General features: G+C 51.4%; 1 protein-coding gene across 2 annotated transcripts; it reads left to right on the top strand.

Moving 5' to 3' along the window:
• Positions 1 to 1,743: 1,743 nt before the first annotated feature.
• Positions 1,744 to 17,514, top strand: ZNF142 (zinc finger protein 142). 2 transcript variants are annotated; one of them, XM_068967914.1, is made up of 8 exons: positions 1,744 to 2,129; positions 4,262 to 4,861; positions 6,131 to 6,262; positions 7,397 to 8,221; positions 10,509 to 10,686; positions 11,637 to 14,562; positions 15,318 to 15,423; positions 16,813 to 17,514. In XM_068967914.1, the coding sequence occupies exons 1-8, from the start codon at positions 1,847 to 1,849 to the stop codon at positions 17,280 to 17,282; spliced, it is 5,520 nt and encodes a 1,839-aa protein (XP_068824015.1). In that variant the 5' UTR covers positions 1,744 to 1,846; the 3' UTR covers positions 17,283 to 17,514. The 2 variants fall into 2 exon arrangements, with proteins under 2 accessions (XP_068824015.1, XP_068824016.1); XM_068967915.1 differs by lacking the exon at positions 4,262 to 4,861.
• The last annotated feature ends 192 nt before the right edge of the window (positions 17,515 to 17,706 follow it).

Below are 17,706 nucleotides of genomic sequence, written 5' to 3'. Positions count from 1 at the left end.
AGTAAAGTGACATTTATTTATTTGGCTGCTCCAGGTCTGAGTTATCTTTGATCTTACTTGTGGCTTGCAAACTCCTAGTTGTGGTACGTGGGATCTAGTTCCCTGACCAGGGACCCCTGCATTGGGATCGCGAGTCTTAGCTACTGGACTACCAGGGAAGTCCCTGTACAGATTCTCAAAGGATAGTTAGGAGTTGGTTAGCCAGACAAGAGAGATGACAAAGGGGAGAAGGCCCAGCAAGCTGAGAAATATATAGTATATAGAAGCAGAAGAGAATGTGGTGAGTCTGGGAAAGGGCAAATCAATGAAAAGTTGAATCACTGGCTCAGAGAGAGGTGGGAGATGAATCTAGAGAGGGCAGCAGGGCCAGATCATGGAGGAAGGGCTTTGAGCTAAGGAATAGTGAGATCCTAAGATGTTAAGAGGGGAAGGGACCTCTGAGATCCCTTGACAGTGAAAGTGAAAGTCGCTCAGTTGTGTCCGACTCTTTGCAACCCCATGGACTATACAGTCCATGGAATTCTCCAGGCCAGAATACTGGAGTGAGTAGCCTTTCCCTTCTCCAGGGGATCATCCCTACCCAGGGATCGAACCCAGGTCTCCCACATTGCAGGCAGATTATTTACCAGCTGAGTCACAAGAATACTGAATAGCCTATACCTTCTCTGGCGAATCTTCCCAACCTAAGAATTGAACCGGGGTGTCCTGCATTGTAGGTGGAGTCTTTACCAGCTGAGGTATCAGGGAAGCCCTGATAGCTTGGCCCCATCCAATTTTGTTGCAGATAAGAGAACCGAGACCCAAATTGCTTACTGATATGACAAACCTCACTTAGCTCCAAGAAACAATGTTTAGTATATGGGTCACAATTTCTTGTCTCATTCCTATATTGACCCCTATTATCATTTTAATGCCTTTGTTCTAAACATTGTCTTCTTTTTCTCTCCTTTAGCCATGGACTTTATTGTTTGAATATTTGCAACTATTATTCTATACACAAATTTTAATTTCTTACAAAACTCTATATTCCATATTGCTAGGTCACTTCACTTTCCATTTTATGCCACATTTCTGTCAAGAGATATTTCCTGAAAATGGAGCCTATTATACAGAGTGAAGTAAGCCAGAAAGAAAAACACCAGTGCAGTATACTAACGCATATATATGGAATTTAGAAAGATGGTAATGATAACCCTGTATGCAAGACAGCAAAAGAGACACAGATGTATAAAACAGTCTTTCGGACTCTGTGGGAGAGGGTGAGGGCAGGATGATTTGAGAGAATGGCATTGAAACATGTAAATTATCACATGTGAAACGAATCACCATTCCAGGTTCGATGCATGATACAGCATGCGCGGGGCTGGTGCACTGGGATGACCCAGAGGGATGGGATGGGGAGGGAGGTGGGAGGGGGGTTCAGGATGGGGAACACATGTACACCATGGCGGATTCATGTCAATGTATGGCAAAACCAATACAATATTGTAAAGTAAAAAAATCACAGTCTGTCTGATTGTGTGTTGTTGTTCAGTTGCTAAGTTGTGTCTAGTTCTTTGCAATGCCCTAGACTGTAGCCCCCCCAAGCTCCTCTGTCCATGAGATATCCCAGGCAAGAATACTGGAGTGGGTTGCCATTTCCTTCTCCAGGTAAATACTGTCTTGAAAATGTCTATGTTAACTAGGTATGGCATGCTGCCATGCAAGGAGATGCCTAATTGGGGCAGGCATTGGGCTGTGCACCCACCCCAACTGGGAAGAAAGTGAGAGATCTAATTATATGTTGTTTGATTTTTCTTCTGGTTGGTTTATCAGCATATAAGAGGCCACAGCACAGAAACTGGTGATGATGACAGACACCGTGTTGGACTCACAGCCAGCCAACAGCACTGGGGAGATGGATGGACTGTGCCCTGAGCTACTGCTGATCCCCCCACCTCTCTCTAACCATGGAGTCCTAGGGCCTGTCCATAGCCCCTGTCCTTCTGCAAACCCTCCACCTTTGCCTCCTGACCCAGGCTGCCTGTTGGTAGAAGCCACAGCCACTGAAGAGGACACAGGGAACATGGAGATCATTGTGGAAGCAGTAGCTGGAAATCTGTCCCCAGGTGCTCCTGGAGAGACTCCAGGTATAAACACAGTTGCTCGCAGGACAGTAGGATAAGCAAGCCTGAGTTATTTGTCTGTGCTATTTTTGATCCTTGCCTATAAACAAGATGAAGACACAAGATAGCATCCTATTTTTATACTTAGAGATGTTGTAATTTGATTTGCAGTTGGTTAATGTTTATTGGAGGCTGGCAAGGTGGTGCACAACTTGTACCAAGCTCTTGGCAGTCTATCCCTGAGAGGGCTTCACGTCTGCTAGGCGGTAATCCAGGAGGGAAGACCTTTCTGACACCTCTGCCCAATTCTTACTGCTATAGTCCTCAGGGATTCTTTTCTCCACGTTGACCCTCCCACCCAGGGACTGTAGCCAGGGTTTAAGCAAAAGGCCTAGCCTCTCTCCACCACCCAGGGCTTGGCAGGGCTTCCTAGAGGTAATCTGCTATTTCCCTGCTCTGATTTCTTGTGGATAACATATTTAACTCACCCAAGGCATGCGTTATGACTGGGAATTGAACAATTTATGTTAGAAGAAAGATTCTCCCTGTTATTCTTCCTACATCTATAACTTCTTATTTTGGGGTAGCTTCCCTATTTTTTAACTGTCATCTTCCAGCTACAATTGTACCAATTTTGCTTGTCAATGTGCAAAGAATACTGGGAAGGATTAGCTGGTTTGATTGTATAACATTTCTAAACTTTAATGTGGTGAAAGAAATAGTGAATAAATTGAGAAGGAACCTAGAAAGACACTTGTAATATATAAGAAGAGTTAATATCTTTAAAATTCAAAGAGCTGAACAATAAGAAAAAGAAACAGGTTTTTTTTTTTTTCTTAAAAAAAAGGGAGGGGGGAAGAAACCTACATACAATTCACTAAAAAAAAAAAGTCACTAATCATAATCTCACTAACAGACAAATTCCAGTTAAAAGTACCTATGACATGCCACTTCTATTTTGCAACACTTGGGCAAAAATCAAGCTTTTTTTTTTTTTTTTTTTAACTAGTGTTGGTGAGGCTATGGGAAGCAGACCCTATCTTACAGTTTATGGAGAGTATAAATTAGTGTGATCTTTTGAAGGTCAGTTTATCCACATAACAAAATTTAAATGAGTGTACTCTGACCCAGTAATTCCACTTCTAGGGATACAGAATGTTCTATAGAATGTGTCACATACATGCACAAAGATACAGGAATAAGGATGTGTAGGGCAGCTTTCTTTACAGTGTTTGGAAACAACCCAGATATCCATCAGTTAAGGGTAATTTCATTTTGCTCTATCCATGCTCTGAAGTATTGTGAACTGGACAAAAAAAATATGAGATAGATCTAAATGTACTACTTTTAGATAAAAATATCTTTGATATATAGCAAAGAAAAAAAATTATGAAAATGTGACCCCTATGAGGCCTGAAAAGATATAGACCAAATTGTGTGTGTGAGGCTGGGAGGTGGATATTCTTACATAGATGTGCTATTGCACTGGATTTTTATTTAAACAAAGAAAAATATACAGAGAAAAAAGACCACCAGAATGCAGGACAAACCCGGACTCCACCATTAACAAGCATGGTGGCCTTAACCTTGCAGAATCCCAGGTCCCTCTTCTCATAGGGCAGTTGGAGGACCAAGTAAGAGTATTTTCCTAAGCCTTTCTTTGTCAAGGTCCTGCCATTACTTAAGAAATGGCAGCAATTACTGTAAATGAGATTTGGCTCATTTCAGAAAGGATGTCCTCCACTTTACGAGTCACTGTGCATTTGAAAGTCTTTTCACAGCGTATAAAAGTAAATATATGTATTGTCATGTATGTCACAGACGTTACCCCCAGATTGTCATTTTCTTCTTGTGAGAGTTTCTAATTTTTCATTTGGGCAAAATATATTACCTTTTCTTAATGCTTTTTGGATTTGGTTAATGCTTGTTACATCCACTTCACAAATATTTATGAAATGCCTACTTTGTGCTGAGTATCGTGTAAGATAGACTGTCCTTGACCTTAGGGGCTTACAGTCAGGTGTAGAATCAGACTTAAGCCCATCTCCATTCCGCAGACATGAAAAGATCCACTTTTATTTTCTGCTGGTAACTAACTCCTCTGAGTCTCATTCTATCTGATTCTGTGCCTTTCTCTGTCGGTCCTCTGCCTACAGGTGTCCTGGTAAAGGTGGTGGAGGTGTACTTCTGTGAGCGCTGTGAGCAGAGCTTCGCAGAGCCCACTCTGCTGGCCCTCCACCAGTGCACTGAGACCCTTATTCAGCCCGTGCAGGGCCTCCCTACCCCGCCCTGCTCTGTAGAGCTGCCCTCCAGCAACCTCACTCTCCCCGGCCCTCTGCAGGGCCAGAGCCCGCCAGAAAGCCCCCTGCCATGCCCTGTGTGTAGACAAGAGTTTGCCCAACCCCAGACCCTGAAGAGCCACTTCAAGATGCACTGGGGCACCCCCGACACCTTCTCCTGCCCAGAATCTGGCTGTGTGTTCTCCACTCAAGATCGCAAGGAGCTCCACCAGCACCTGAGGCAGACCCACAGAGCGCTTCCGGTGCCCTGTTCCTTCCGGGGCTGCCCCCTGCTCTTTGGGAGCCAGCAGGGCATGGAGCTGCATCGGCAGACCCATTACCCTTTCCACTGCAACCGCTGCAGCTTCGTGGGCTCCAACGTCAAACTCTTCCGGCAGCATCAGCGGAGTCATGGGGCTGGGACGCAGCGAGAACCGTCTGCTGTAATGGGTCTTCCTTCCCAGGAGTTGCTGCCAGGTATGAGGTCAAGGGCCCAGCAGTCCCCTGCCTGGAACACAGCTGCAGTTGGTCTGTAGAAGAGGCTGATGTTACAGATGCCATTATTGTATGCATGAATTTAAGAGAATCCAGAGTAGTGGCTCAGGAGGTCAGGATTACTGACCGACGTGGGAAGGCATCTAGACATCCTGGACCAGGCAGACAGTGACTGAAGATTGGCTTAGGCTGCACTGAAGTGATTTAACCAACATCTCTTCTGATCCATCTCAGAACTTTCTGAGGGCAGAAGCTAAATTGCCTTGCCCGTCAGTGGCTATAGCCACTGGTGGAATGCCTGTGGACTCCTGTTAGAGCAAGTGGAATTGGGCAGGAGAAGCTGGGGTATTTCAAAAAGAAACCTTCAGTGGAGGTGGTGCTTCAGTGATTCTTATTCCTCTTGGTCTCAAAAAGAGAGCATGAGGTGAGTAGAGGAGCAGGAGGAAATAGAGAAATCAGACCAGCGGAGCCAGGGTTCTGATGAGAGAATTTGGCTTGCTAACACTGATTTGTGCTCTGGTGCAAACAGAAGATTCTTCTTTCCTGGAATGAAAAAGTTATACATCCTTGCCTTACCGTGGCAGCTGCCTCTATTGAGGGATAGAAGGAATGGGTTTGGAGCGCAGGGTGTGTCCCTGAATTGCTAAGTTGGATTTCGCAGTAGACAGTTTAGACGTCAGGAATATTCGCCCACAGTGAGCCACTAGCTGTTAGCCCTGGGGACCTGAGTCAAGGAAGTACAGTCTAGTCTGTCCTCCTCTACCTCTGTGCCCCTCTCCCCACTCCAGTGACCTCAAAGCTCTTACCTTCAAGGGGTCTGAGTTTGGTCTTATCTGAGGTTTGATTTACTTTGTGAAAGTGAAATTCCCAACTCTTTGTGATCCCATGAACTATAGCCTGGCAGGCTACTCTGTCCATGGGATTCTCCAGGCCAGTATACCAGAGTGGGTAGCTGTTCCCATGTCCAGCGGATCTCCCCACCCCAGGGATTGAAACCAGGTCTCCCGCATTGCAGATGGATCTTTACTGTCTGAGACACTAGTGAAGCCCTTGACTTACTTTAGATTGGAGCATTACTAACAGCTTAGCTCCTGGTCTTTCTGTCCCTGTGGGAATAAACGTGTGTGCTTAGAACTCAGGATTTTCTTAGGCTACACGGTGAGAGGTGATTCTTCCCAGCTAGTAAGAGGGAAATTCGAGCACTCAGTGCTGCGCTGGCTTCTCTAGTCATCCAGTTCTTTGCACTTGCAGCTCCCAAAGTGCCTCCAGGAATGGGAGAGCCTTCAGAGACAGGAGCACCCTCACCTGGGCAGGAGTCAGTGGAAGAGGAGGAAGAGGAGGGTGCTAGCCGGAAGAGCTCCCAGAAAGCCCTGGAGCTGGAAGGTAATGACATGATGGGCTTGAACCTCTCGGTGGGGAGGAACAGACTGGGGGGGTCTGGCATTGAGGCTCTGGGGTTTGGTTTTCTGAGTTTTGGTTCGGATCCTTCGTTCCTAACATTCTTGTTCGACACAGCTAGTGGGGAAGTGATAGATGGGCACAGTCCCTAGTGACACAGCGCATCTGGGCTAAAGTCGCTTCAGTCTGACTCTGTGAGACCCCCTAGCCTGCCGGGCTTCTCTGTCCATGGGATTTTTCCAGACATGAATACTGGAGTGGGTTGCTGTGCCCTCCTCCAGGGGATCTTCCCAACCCAGGGATTGAACCTGTGCTTCTTACATCTACCTGCATTGACAGGCAGGTTCTTTATCACTGGTACCACCTGGGAAGCCCCTGGTGATGGAGGGGAAAGGTAAATAGCATTTGCTCTCGGAGTTGGTTTTCCTCAGGCAGAAGGCTCTTCTGTGAGGAGAGAGGGTGATATTCATAGAACGAAGATGCCAGAGGTTATTGACTGGCAACCTGTCTTATCTGACACTGAGCCCCCTAAGACTGCATTTCTGAACCCTTGCATTCTCAGTTTTCCATCTGAGTAGAACAGCATTTGAAGCCCATCCCACAGGGAGCATATTTACCAACAGATGACCAGGAAGGATCTGATTATATTTATTACCAGCTCTCTGACCAGAGTATTCAGAAGTAAGAGTACTTTACCTTGTCTTCCGTCTGCTCACTCCCTGTGAGGTCCTTCTCCTTCCAACCAGCCCTCCTGATTCTTCCCCCTGCCCCCATGGAGGGCAGGAGGAACAAGAATGTTTCATCAAGATTGTTCTTTTGAGCTTCTCTGGATAGAGGTTTAGGAATAGAGGGTGGCTGGGTGAAGCACTTCTTACAGGCCACAGCATGGTCTGAGAAGTCCTTGTGATTTTGTTTCTCTAAATACTTGAATATGTCTTGTCTCTTCTTTGAGCCTGCAGAGTTTGAGATGCTACTATTTGGTTTCTCGGAGAAAGGAATGAGGCCATGCAGGCATGCATGTTTTGTCTGGGCAGACTGTGGTTCTCCCATTATACGGTCAGTCCCTGGCCTATCAAAGAATCTCATTGTCAGCCCTCCCCTCCTTTTTCCCTGTCCCAGGCACTGTGGCTTCTGGCCCCGAGTCCCTCTTCAAGACCCACATGTGTCCAGAATGCAAGCGCTGCTTCAAGAAGCGAACTCACCTGGTGGAGCACCTACACCTCCACTTCCCAGACCCCAGTCTCCAGTGCCCCAACTGCCAGAAGTTCTTCACCAGTAAGAGCAAGCTCAAGACCCACCTGCTGCGGGAACTGGGCCAGAAGGCCCACCGCTGCCCGCTGTGCCACTACAGCGCCGTAGAGAGGAACGCCCTCAACCGCCACATGGCCAGCATGCACGAGGACATCTCCAACTTCTACTCGGACACCTACGCCTGTCCCGTCTGCCGGGAGGAGTTCCGCCTCAGCCAGGCCCTGAAGGAGCACCTCAAGAGTCACGCCGCGGCCGCCGCGGCCGAGCCACTGCCCCTCCGCTGCTTCCAGGAGGGCTGCGGCCACACGGCACCCGATCGCAAGGCCTTCGTGAAGCACCTGAAGGAGACGCATGGGGTGCGGGCCGTGGAGTGCCGCCACCACTCGTGCCCCATGCTCTTTGCCACGGTGGAAGCCATGGAGGCCCACCACAAGAGCCACTATGCCTTCCACTGCCCTCACTGTGACTTCGCCTGCTCCAACAAGCACCTGTTCCGCAAACACAAGAAGCAGGGCCACCCCGGCAGCGAAGAGCTGCGCTGCACCTTCTGTCCCTTTGCCACCTTCAACCCGGTGGCCTACCAGGACCATGTGGGCAAGATGCACGCTCACGAGAAGATCCACCAGTGCCCCGAGTGCAGCTTTGCCACTGCCCACAAGAGGGTGCTCATCCGCCACATGCTGCTGCACACCGGTGAGGTGGCTTCCTCCCTTCCCTCCCTCCGTGTTGTGGGGGCGATGATGGTGATGATGGCGGCAAATGGGAGCTTTCCGTGTGTGCCGGGCATGTGGTGGGGCTTGGCATATGTTGCATAGGACTCATGAGGTAAAGCTAGCATCTGAAGTTCACAAATGAGCCTTAAGCTGAATGTCCATCAGCTCAGAAAGTGGTCAAGCTAGGGTTTGAATCCAGGCTTTCTGACCCAGGGGCTTCCCTGGTGGCTCAGATGGTAAAGCATCTACCTGCAATGTAGGAGACCTGGGTTCGGTCCCTGGGTCAGGAAGATCCCCTGGGGAAGGAAATGGCAACCCACTCCAGTACTCTTGCATGGAAAATTCTATGGCTGGAGGAGCCTGGTAGGCTACAATCCATGGGGTTGCAAAGAGTCGGCCACAACTGAGCAAGTTCACTTTCACTTTCCTCAGACCCTGTGCTCTTGTGCCTCACCTTTAATGCCCTGGTGGGTTCTGCCCACCCCTAGTCAGGCATGTTTACCCAGCCTGTTAAAGCAAAGAAGCCCAAACCAGGACAGATGGCTGCCTTTGTAACCCAAGTTCTGATGTGCTGTGAGAGATGGGGCTGAGGGGGCTGAGCCACCCTCACATGTTACAGCCTTGGCCAGCCGTGACACTGAAAGATGATCATGTCTCATGACCAGAAAGTTGCAGGCTTTTCAGCTCAGACTTTTTAACTGGTTATCAGCATTACTGATACTTTGAGTAAAAACCAATTCAGGCTCCCTAGCTATATAGCATCTGCCCATTTGTGATCTCTATGTAAGTATCAGTGAATTGACCAGACATCTAAAAAATCTCATCAAAGATTCTTTAGTTTGGGAGGACAGTTTTTAGGCAGCTTGTGGCAAAGCCATTGTTGTTCCCATTAAACAGTTCATTTCTATACAGGCTTTCGTCACAAAATCTCATTTTGGGGGGCCTTTCTTAAAACCTCACATCAATATAGGCGTATTTTCTTTTATTGTACTTCACTTTACTATTCTTGGCAGATACTGTGTTTTTTATAAATTGAAGGTTTGTGGCAACCCTGCATTGCCAGGTGATGGTTAGCATTTTTTAGCAGTATTTTTTAATCAAGGCATGCACATTGTTTTGTTAGAATGCTATTACACACTTGATAGACTTCAGTGCAGCACGTGAACATAATGTTTTTATGTGTACTGGGAAACCATAAAATTTGTGTGATTCGCCTTGTTGCAGTATATGCTTTACTGCAATGGTCTGGAACTGAGCCCACAATGTCTCTGAGGTATGTTTGTGTAGCGCTTTCCAGTTTACAGAGTTCTTTCATATTTATTATTCATAACAATCTTGTGAGGAAGGCAGGTGAAGATGAGAGACCCTGAACATTTAAATGGCCTGTTTCAGGATCCCACAGCTGGTATTAGAACTAGAGCTGGCTGGTTGCTTTTCTTTCACCATCAGGGGAGGAGCTGAGTGGGTAGCAGGGGCCTCAGGGAAAGGTCTTGAAAGGAATATGGCCCCAGCCTCACCAGTCAGCGCCAGGTCTTTACCGACTTACAAGGACAGCTCATCCTTGAGTCCTCTGGGGCATCTTATTTAAACTTTATGTCTACTATGTGAGGTCAGTATTTTTGTGTTGCCCCCTCCTCCCACTCCCCCCCCCCCAACCTTTTTGGAAACCAGGAAACTGAGACTTAGAGGGGATAAATGACCTGCCCAAGGCCACACAGTAGTAATGTGGAATTTCAACCACTGCCTAATCACTCTATGGTTTCTCTGTGCCTCAGCTTCTTCCTCTGTAAAATGGGGTAATCAGAACACCTGCCTTGCAGGGCTGTTGTGAGGATTCAGTAAGGGGAGGCATTTTTATAAAGTGCTCAGAAAGGCGCCTGGCACATAGTGAGCACTGTGTAAATGTCAGCTATTAATATCTTTATGACTGTGTTGGACTCCAGAGTTGTTAACCACTATGTCATATTACCTAATTTTTTCCTCTTCCTCTTCCACAAAACTAAGTGAATTGGGCTAAGTGGAGCAGTTGGCCATCAGTGCCAGTAAGCTGTATAACAAATCTAGAACCGACTTTGAGAAAAGCTGGGTCTTTGTTTCCGCCCATCTTCCCTGGTTTCAGGGTGGAGGCGAGGTCATCCGAGAGGGCCATGGGGCAGTGTTGACTCTGCCATCAGCACCTCAGCTTCCGCTCCTGCTGGGCATCAGGGCGTCCTTCAGTCGCTCTGTGTCTGACCTGTGTCCTCTCCCTGCTCACCCCACCCCGACAGGTGAGAAGCCCCACAAGTGTGAACTGTGCGACTTCACTTGCCGAGACGTGAGCTACCTGTCCAAGCACATGCTGACCCACTCCAACACCAAGGATTACATGTGTACCGAGTGCGGCTACGTCACCAAATGGAAGCACTACCTCAGCGTGCACATGCGCAAACACGCAGGCGACCTCAGGCATGAGCGCATGTGTGCCTCCCTCCCCCGCCCAGTGACCTGGGGTTAAGCTGGCTAAAGTTGGCTCCCAGCCCCATCTCTCTTCCGGCCCCGAGAGACCCCTCCTCACACCCCTCTGCTCCTGTCATTTCTGTAACACTGCCTCCAGCTGACCTCTGCCTGTGGCCCAGGCTGCACAGTGAGACCTCTCTGGGCTCAGGGAAGGGAGCGCAGACCCAGAGGAGAGGCCCGGAGACTGAGGTGTCATTTGAGCTCTGAGCCCAGTCCTGGTGACATAGATGGGCTATGCTTGTGACCCCGATCCTGGCACTTCCACATCCCGACAAGTTCCCCTCTGACCAGTGGGTTCTGCTGGCTAGGAAGTCTCTCCTTAGCTTTCACGCCTGTGTGGAGAGTGGGAAGTCGGTGCAGAAACCTGCCCGAGGGGCTGTAGCCATGTCAGCACCCTGGAAGTCTACAGAAGTTTGCTGATTCATGATATCTTCCCTTTAGGAAGAAACATAGATTAAGAGTTAGAACACAAGCCCTGAAGCTAGACTGTCTCTGCCCTTCACTTCCTTTGTAACTTGAAGCAAGTTATTAACTTCTATGCCTTAGTCTCCTCACTGATAAAATGGAGATACCTAGTTCATAGGGTAGCAGAAAAGACGATTCTATTAGATGACGAGGGACTTCCCTGGCAGTGAAGTGGTCTTTGCCTTCCAATGCACCAGGTACGGGTTTGATCCCTAGTTGGGGAACCAAGATCCCACATGTCTCGTGGCCAAAAAACCAAAACAAAACAGAAGCAATATTGTAACAAATTTAATAAAGACTTTTAAGAAAATGTTTTAAATAAATCAGATGACACATGTACAAGTGAATGTGGAACCTGGCCCATGGTATGAATTTTGAGTGACTGGTAGTGGCGATGAGTAACTCAGTAACTGTGATCTTTCCCTCTTTGCCAGATACCAGTGCAACCAGTGCTCCTACCGCTGCCACCGGGCCGATCAGCTGAGCAGCCACAAGCTGCGGCACCAGGGTAAGTCCCTGATGTGTGAGGTGTGTGCCTTCGCCTGCAAGCGGAAGTACGAGCTGCAGAAGCACATGGCTTCCCAGCATCACCCCGGGACGCCAGTGCCGCTCTACCCCTGCCGCTACTGCAGCTACCAGAGCCGCCACAAGCAGGCGCTGCTGAGCCACGAGAACTGCAAGCACACCCGCCTCCGTGAGTTCCGCTGTGCCCTCTGTGACTACCGCACCTTCAGCAACACCACGCTCTTCTTCCACAAGCGCAAGGCCCATGGCTACGTGCCCGGCGACCAGGTCTGGCAGCTCCGCTGTGCCAGCCAGGAGCCAGAAGGGGCCAGGCAGTGCCCAACACCCTCACCAGACTCAGAGCCTGCAAGTCAACTGTCTGCCCAGCCTGAGGGGCCGGACCACGACCAAGGGGCTGTAATGGACCCCACCCTCATCCAGGCCCTGCCAGAGACCAGTGAGGAGGGCAGTGCTGAGAAACAGGACAGCAGCGAGGTTCCCCAGGGGGATGACCTGGTTGGCAGCCCCAGTCCAGCGGAGGTAGACGAGGGCGGCTGCACACTACACCTTGAGGCCCTGGGAGTCGAGCTGGGACCTGTGGCTGACCCACCCCTTGAGGAAGTCACCGAGACAGCTCCTGTGGAGTTCAGGCCCCTGGATCCCCCGGGGCCCCTGAGCCTGGAAGGGCCAGAGGGAACTTTGACAGAGCTGTCTACCTTTGAGGGTGCTGGAACTTCTGACTTGGGTGCTGAAGAGCCCATTCTGGAAAAGTCAATCTCTCAGCCCCCAACCAATCCTCCTTCCTCAGAGGAGCCCCCAGATGGCTGGGTGGGAACCTTCAAGGCAACTCCACCCACTGAGACAGCACCCCTGCCCCAGCTCCCTGAATCCGAGTCATTACTCAAGGCCCTAAGGAGGCAGGACAAAGAGCAGGCAGAGGCATTGGTGCTGGAAGGGCGAGTCCAGATGGTCGTGATTCAGGCAGAGGGGAGAGCTTTCCGCTGCCCACACTGCCCATTCATCACCCGCCGGGAGAAGGCCCTGAGTCTGCACTCCAGGGCTGGGTGCCAGGGCCGCCGAGAGCCCCTGCTCTGCCCCGAGTGTGGCGCTAGCTTTAAGCAGCAGCGTGGCCTCAGCACGCACCTGCTGAAGAAGTGCCCCGTTCTGCTCAGAAAGAACAAGGGCTTGCCCAGACCAGATTCACCCATTGCTCTGCAGCCTCTGCCCCTAAGCACCCCGGCCTCAGAGGATGCAGAAGGTGGGAAGACCCCAGCTGCACCATTAGAAGAGATCATGCTCCCAAGAGATCCTCCTTCTGAGCCTTCTAGGGAGCCAGAGAAGATAGGGGAGCCTCTAGCTGTGCTCTCTGGCTCTACAGTCCCTCCTGTGGGAGACTCCTTGCCCTCAGAGGCCCCTGAGAAGTTCCACTTCGAGCAGGGCAAGTTTCACTGCAACTCATGCGCGTTCCTCTGCTCTCGCCTCTCCTCCATCACCTCTCACGTGGCTGAGGGCTGCCGGGGTGGACGTGGCGGGGGAGGAAAGCGCGGGGCCGTCCAGACCCAGCCTGCCCTGTCCCCCCTGAGCGGCGGGGATTCTGCACCTCTGAGTAGTGGGAATACAGAGCGCAGCCTGGGGGATGGGGAGCCGGCTCTGCTGCCAAAGCAGAAGGCGGCCCGCTTCTCCTGCCCCACGTGTCCCTTTAGCTGTCAGCAGGAGCGGGCTCTGAGGACTCACCAGACCCGGGGCTGCCCCCTGGAGCCCTCTGGAGAGCTGCGCTGCAGCCTCTGCCCCTTCACTGCTCCCGCTGCTGCTGCCCTGAGGCTCCACCAGAAGCGCCGGCACCCCGCCGCCACCCCAGCCCGAGGCCCCCGGCCCCCTCTGCAGTGCGGGGACTGTGGCTTCACCTGTAAGCAGAGCCGGTGCCTGCAGCAGCACAGACGGCTGAAGCACGAGGGGGTGAAGCCACATCAGTGCCCCTTCTGTGACTTCTCCACCACCCGAAGGTACCGGCTCGAGGCCCACCAGTCCCGACACACAGGGGTTGGCCGCATCCGCTGCAACTCCTGTCCTCAGACGTTCGGTACCAACTCCAAACTGCGCCTGCACCGGCTGAGGGTGCACGACAAAACGCCTACCCACTTCTGTCCTCTGTGTGACTACAGCGGCTACCTCCGCCATGACATCACCCGCCATGTCAACAGTTGCCACCAGGGCACCCCGGCCTTTGCCTGCCCTCAGTGCGAAGCCCAGTTCAGCTCCGAGACAGCGCTCAAGCAGCACGCACTGCGCCGGCATCCAGAGCCCACACTGCCCACCCCCGGCTCTCTGGCAGAGGCCGCCGAGGGCCCCCTTCACTGCACCCGCTGCGGGCTGCTGTGCGCCAGCCCCGCCAGCCTACGGGGGCACACCCGGAAGCAGCACCCCCGGCTCGAGTGTGGGGCCTGCCAGGAGGCCTTCCCTAGCCGGCCGGCACTGGACGAGCACCGGAGGCAGCAGCATTTCAGCCACCGCTGCCAGCTCTGTGACTTTGCTGCCCGGGAGCGGGTGGGCCTGGTGAAGCACTACTTGGAGCAGCATGAGGAGACTTCCGAGGCAGCTGCAGCCTCGGCCGGGGAGGGGGACTCTGGCCAGCCCCCTCTGCGCTGCCCCTTCTGTGACTTTGCCTGCCGCCACCAGCTGGTGCTTGATCACCATGTGAAAGGGCACGGGGGCACCCGGCTCTACAAGTGCACGGACTGTGCTTACAGCACCAAGAACCGGCAGAAGATCACCTGGCACAGCCGTATCCACACCGGGGAAAAGCCCTACCGCTGTCACCTCTGTCCCTATGCCTGTGCGGACCCCTCTCGCCTCAAGGTAAGGCCAGGGGCCATGGAAGCGGGAGGAAGGCAGGCTGCAGAGTTAAAACCACCTAGGTTCTCTAATCCTGACTCTTCCAAGTATCAGCTCTGTGACTTGGGTCAAGTCCCTTAACTTCTCCAAGCCTCAGGTTCCTCATCTGTGAGAAAAGGGGATAGTATTGCATAGGGTGGTTACAAAGGTAGAATTCCAGGACTTCCTGGTGGTCCAGTGGTTAAGACTCTGTGCTCCCAGTGCAGGGGGCTTAGGTTCAATCCCTGGTCAGGGAACTAAGATCCCCCATGCCACGTAGCCAAAAAAAAGATAGAATTCCATAATATATGCTTGGCATGTGATAAAGGCATGTAATAGGTTGTAGATAATCTAGATAATAATAGCTAACATTTTTTGATCACTTACTGTATGTTGGGCATTAATTTTAATCCTTATGAAAATACGAAATAGTTACTTTCACTGTTCCCATTTTACAGATTAATAAACTTGAGAATTAGTGGTTAGGTTGCCCAAAGACACAGCTAAATGAGTGGCAGAGCTGAGATCAGGTATACCTGAGGTTGGCCAAATGGATCAGGGTGGTGTCCAAGTGACTGGCCTAGGGGACCCGATTGGCAGCAGAAGGAATGGGTCGGGCTTAGTGCAGGGAACAGGATCATCTGCCAGCAGTTTCTCTGCCTGTTCACCCTATTTCCACATCCAGTGAGTACCCATTAGGCGCATGTTCTCTGGGTGCTCTCTGCTCTTCTCTCCTCCAGTACCATATGCGGATCCACAAGGAGGAACGGAAGTATCTGTGCCCTGACTGTGGCTACAAGTGCAAGTGGGTCAACCAGCTCAAGTACCACATGACCAAGCACACAGGTGAGTCTGCGTGGTTTTCACAGGCCCGAGGGGCTCCACTGTGCCCTGGCACACCCAGCCTCCCCGAGGTGGTGTATGTCGTTATGCAGATTTGGGGTGCGTATCAGTTTTCACATCAGGGATCAACTGAAAAGCCAGAATAACTTCCCAACCCACTGAAAGCCTATCAGAATCAGGAGAGGTGAACCTGGTGGTCTGGACATGTGTGCTTTGCAAAACCTTCCCAGGGAATTGTGGCACACGGTCACCCCCTTCCTGTTGAGAACCCCCAACTCGAGCATGAGGAACCAGATCTACCTGGTTCCTGTGGAAACAGGATGGAACTATCGTGAGTGAGGAGGAGAAAGTAGAGGGCTCGCCTGTTTTAACTTGTCCTTTTTTTTCCCTCCTGAGTAGAGTCCGTGGACCACAGGTTCTCAGAGATGGGTTAATGATGGAGGGTCTTGATTGCTGCATATGGCCCACCCTGTAAGGGAATTAACCAGGTGCATTTCAAGACCCTCTGCCTCTATAGATACCACTACTTTTTACCTCTACCTCTTCCCTCTTAAGTATTTTCTTTTACTTCCTGAGTTGAACAAGGAATTGTATTTAAATAGATTCTCAGTTCCATGAGTACTCCAGGACCAAAGTGAAAGTCGCTCAGCTGTGTCCGACTCTCCACAACCCCACGGACTGTAGCCCGCCAGGCTACTGTGTCCATAGGATTCTCCAGGCAAGAATACTGGAGTGGGTTGCCATTTCCTCCTCCAGGGGATCTTATTGACTAAGGGATCGAACCCAAGTCTTCTGCACTGCAGGCAGAGTCTCTACCATCTGAGCCACCAGGGAAGCCCAGAGTTGATTTCACTTGTCTTGCTTTTTCCCTCGACATCCTCCTCTGACCCCGGACCCCACCCAACCTTGAGTTGTCACGTCTCCTTGGGCTCCTCTGGGACGCACAGTTTCTCAGACCTTCTGTACTTTGATGACCTTGACAATTCTGAGGATTGCTCAAGGATTCTGTGGAAGGTCCCTCAGCTAGGATTTCTCTGGTGGTTTTCTCGTGGTGGCCTTGATGGGAGGGTTTGGGAGGAAGACCCAGGACCAAAAGGGGGTTGGAATTCCGCTTGTAGAAAACTTAGTATGTTTGAGTCTTTACTGCTGTCAGATGGCTACTTAGGGGTCCAGTTAGTTACCAGCATCCATTGAGCACCCACTGTCTACAAGGGATTATGTGGAAGAAGGGGAGCACATCAGACAGGATCGGAACATGCCAGAGACATGGTCCTTTGTCAGCTGGCTGGCTGTGTTCCTTACGTGCCAGGATCACAGTGGCACTTCTGGTCCATGGATCCTGTTCACCTCTTTCAGTGGTGACCCGTTCCCTGTCCTTCCCCCGTCCCACAGGACTGAAGCCATACCAGTGTCCCGAGTGTGAGTACTGCACCAACCGGGCCGACGCGCTGCGCGTGCACCAGGAGACACGGCACCGGGAAGCTCGGGCCTTCATGTGCGAGCAGTGTGGCAAAGCCTTCAAGACGCGCTTCCTGCTGCGCACCCACCTGCGCAAGCACAGCGAGGCCAAGCCCTACGTGTGCAATGTGTGCCACCGGGCTTTCCGCTGGGCCGCCGGCCTGCGCCATCACGCCCTCACCCACACCGACTGCCACCCCTTCTTCTGCCGCCTCTGCAGCTACAAGGCCAAGCAGAAATTCCAGGTGGTCAAGCACGTGCGCAGGCACCACCCTGACCAGGCTGACCCCAACCAAGGCGTGGGCAAAGACCCCACCACTCCCACAGTGCATCTGCACGACGTGCAACTCGAAGACCCTGGCCCGCCTGCTCCTGCTGCTCCGCCCACTGGACCCGAGGGCTGAGCGCCCCCCACCTCCCAGACACGAGGAGGGTGTGGACCCATGTGCAGACTGGACCCGAGGGCTGAGGCCCCACACCTCCCAGACACGAGGAGGGTGTGGACCCATGTGCAGACTGGACCCAGAGCTAGCCTTAAGAGCTCAGGGCTGTGGGAGGGGCTGGCTTCAGGGCATAAATGAGGCTGGAACCCTCCTGGGAATCTGGCCCATAGTACTTGGAAGTTGATATAAAAGAGAGACCTGGACCACAAATTGATTTCTGTTGAGGCACACTGTGTTTTTGACCTGTGTGTTCCTAATTTCTTCACCATCGCCCCACCAAAGTCCCTGGCTATAAGATCGTGGATTACCCATTTCATCTCTTTCCTTCTTAACTGTGTCAAGTTCCTATTTCCTCAGCATCCTCAAAACAGTTGTATCTAACCGC

The sequence above is a fragment of the Capricornis sumatraensis genome, chromosome 3 (genome assembly GCF_032405125.1).
Source record: "Capricornis sumatraensis isolate serow.1 chromosome 3, serow.2, whole genome shotgun sequence".
NCBI classification, from domain to species: domain Eukaryota; kingdom Metazoa; phylum Chordata; class Mammalia; order Artiodactyla; family Bovidae; genus Capricornis; species Capricornis sumatraensis.
This window is presented reverse-complemented; position numbering and strand designations above follow the sequence as displayed.

Excerpts from the sequence above, each read along its gene's own strand:
- ZNF142 (XM_068967914.1), top strand. The coding sequence starts at position 1,847 with ATGATGACAGACACCGTGTTGGACTCACAGCCAGCCAACAGCACTGGG. Across the intron at positions 14,563-15,317 it reads CGGACCCCTCTCGCCTCAAG|TACCATATGCGGATCCACAA; the intron begins GTAAGGCCAGGG and ends TCTCTCCTCCAG. Across the intron at positions 15,424-16,812 it reads CCACATGACCAAGCACACAG|GACTGAAGCCATACCAGTGT; the intron begins GTGAGTCTGCGT and ends CCCGTCCCACAG.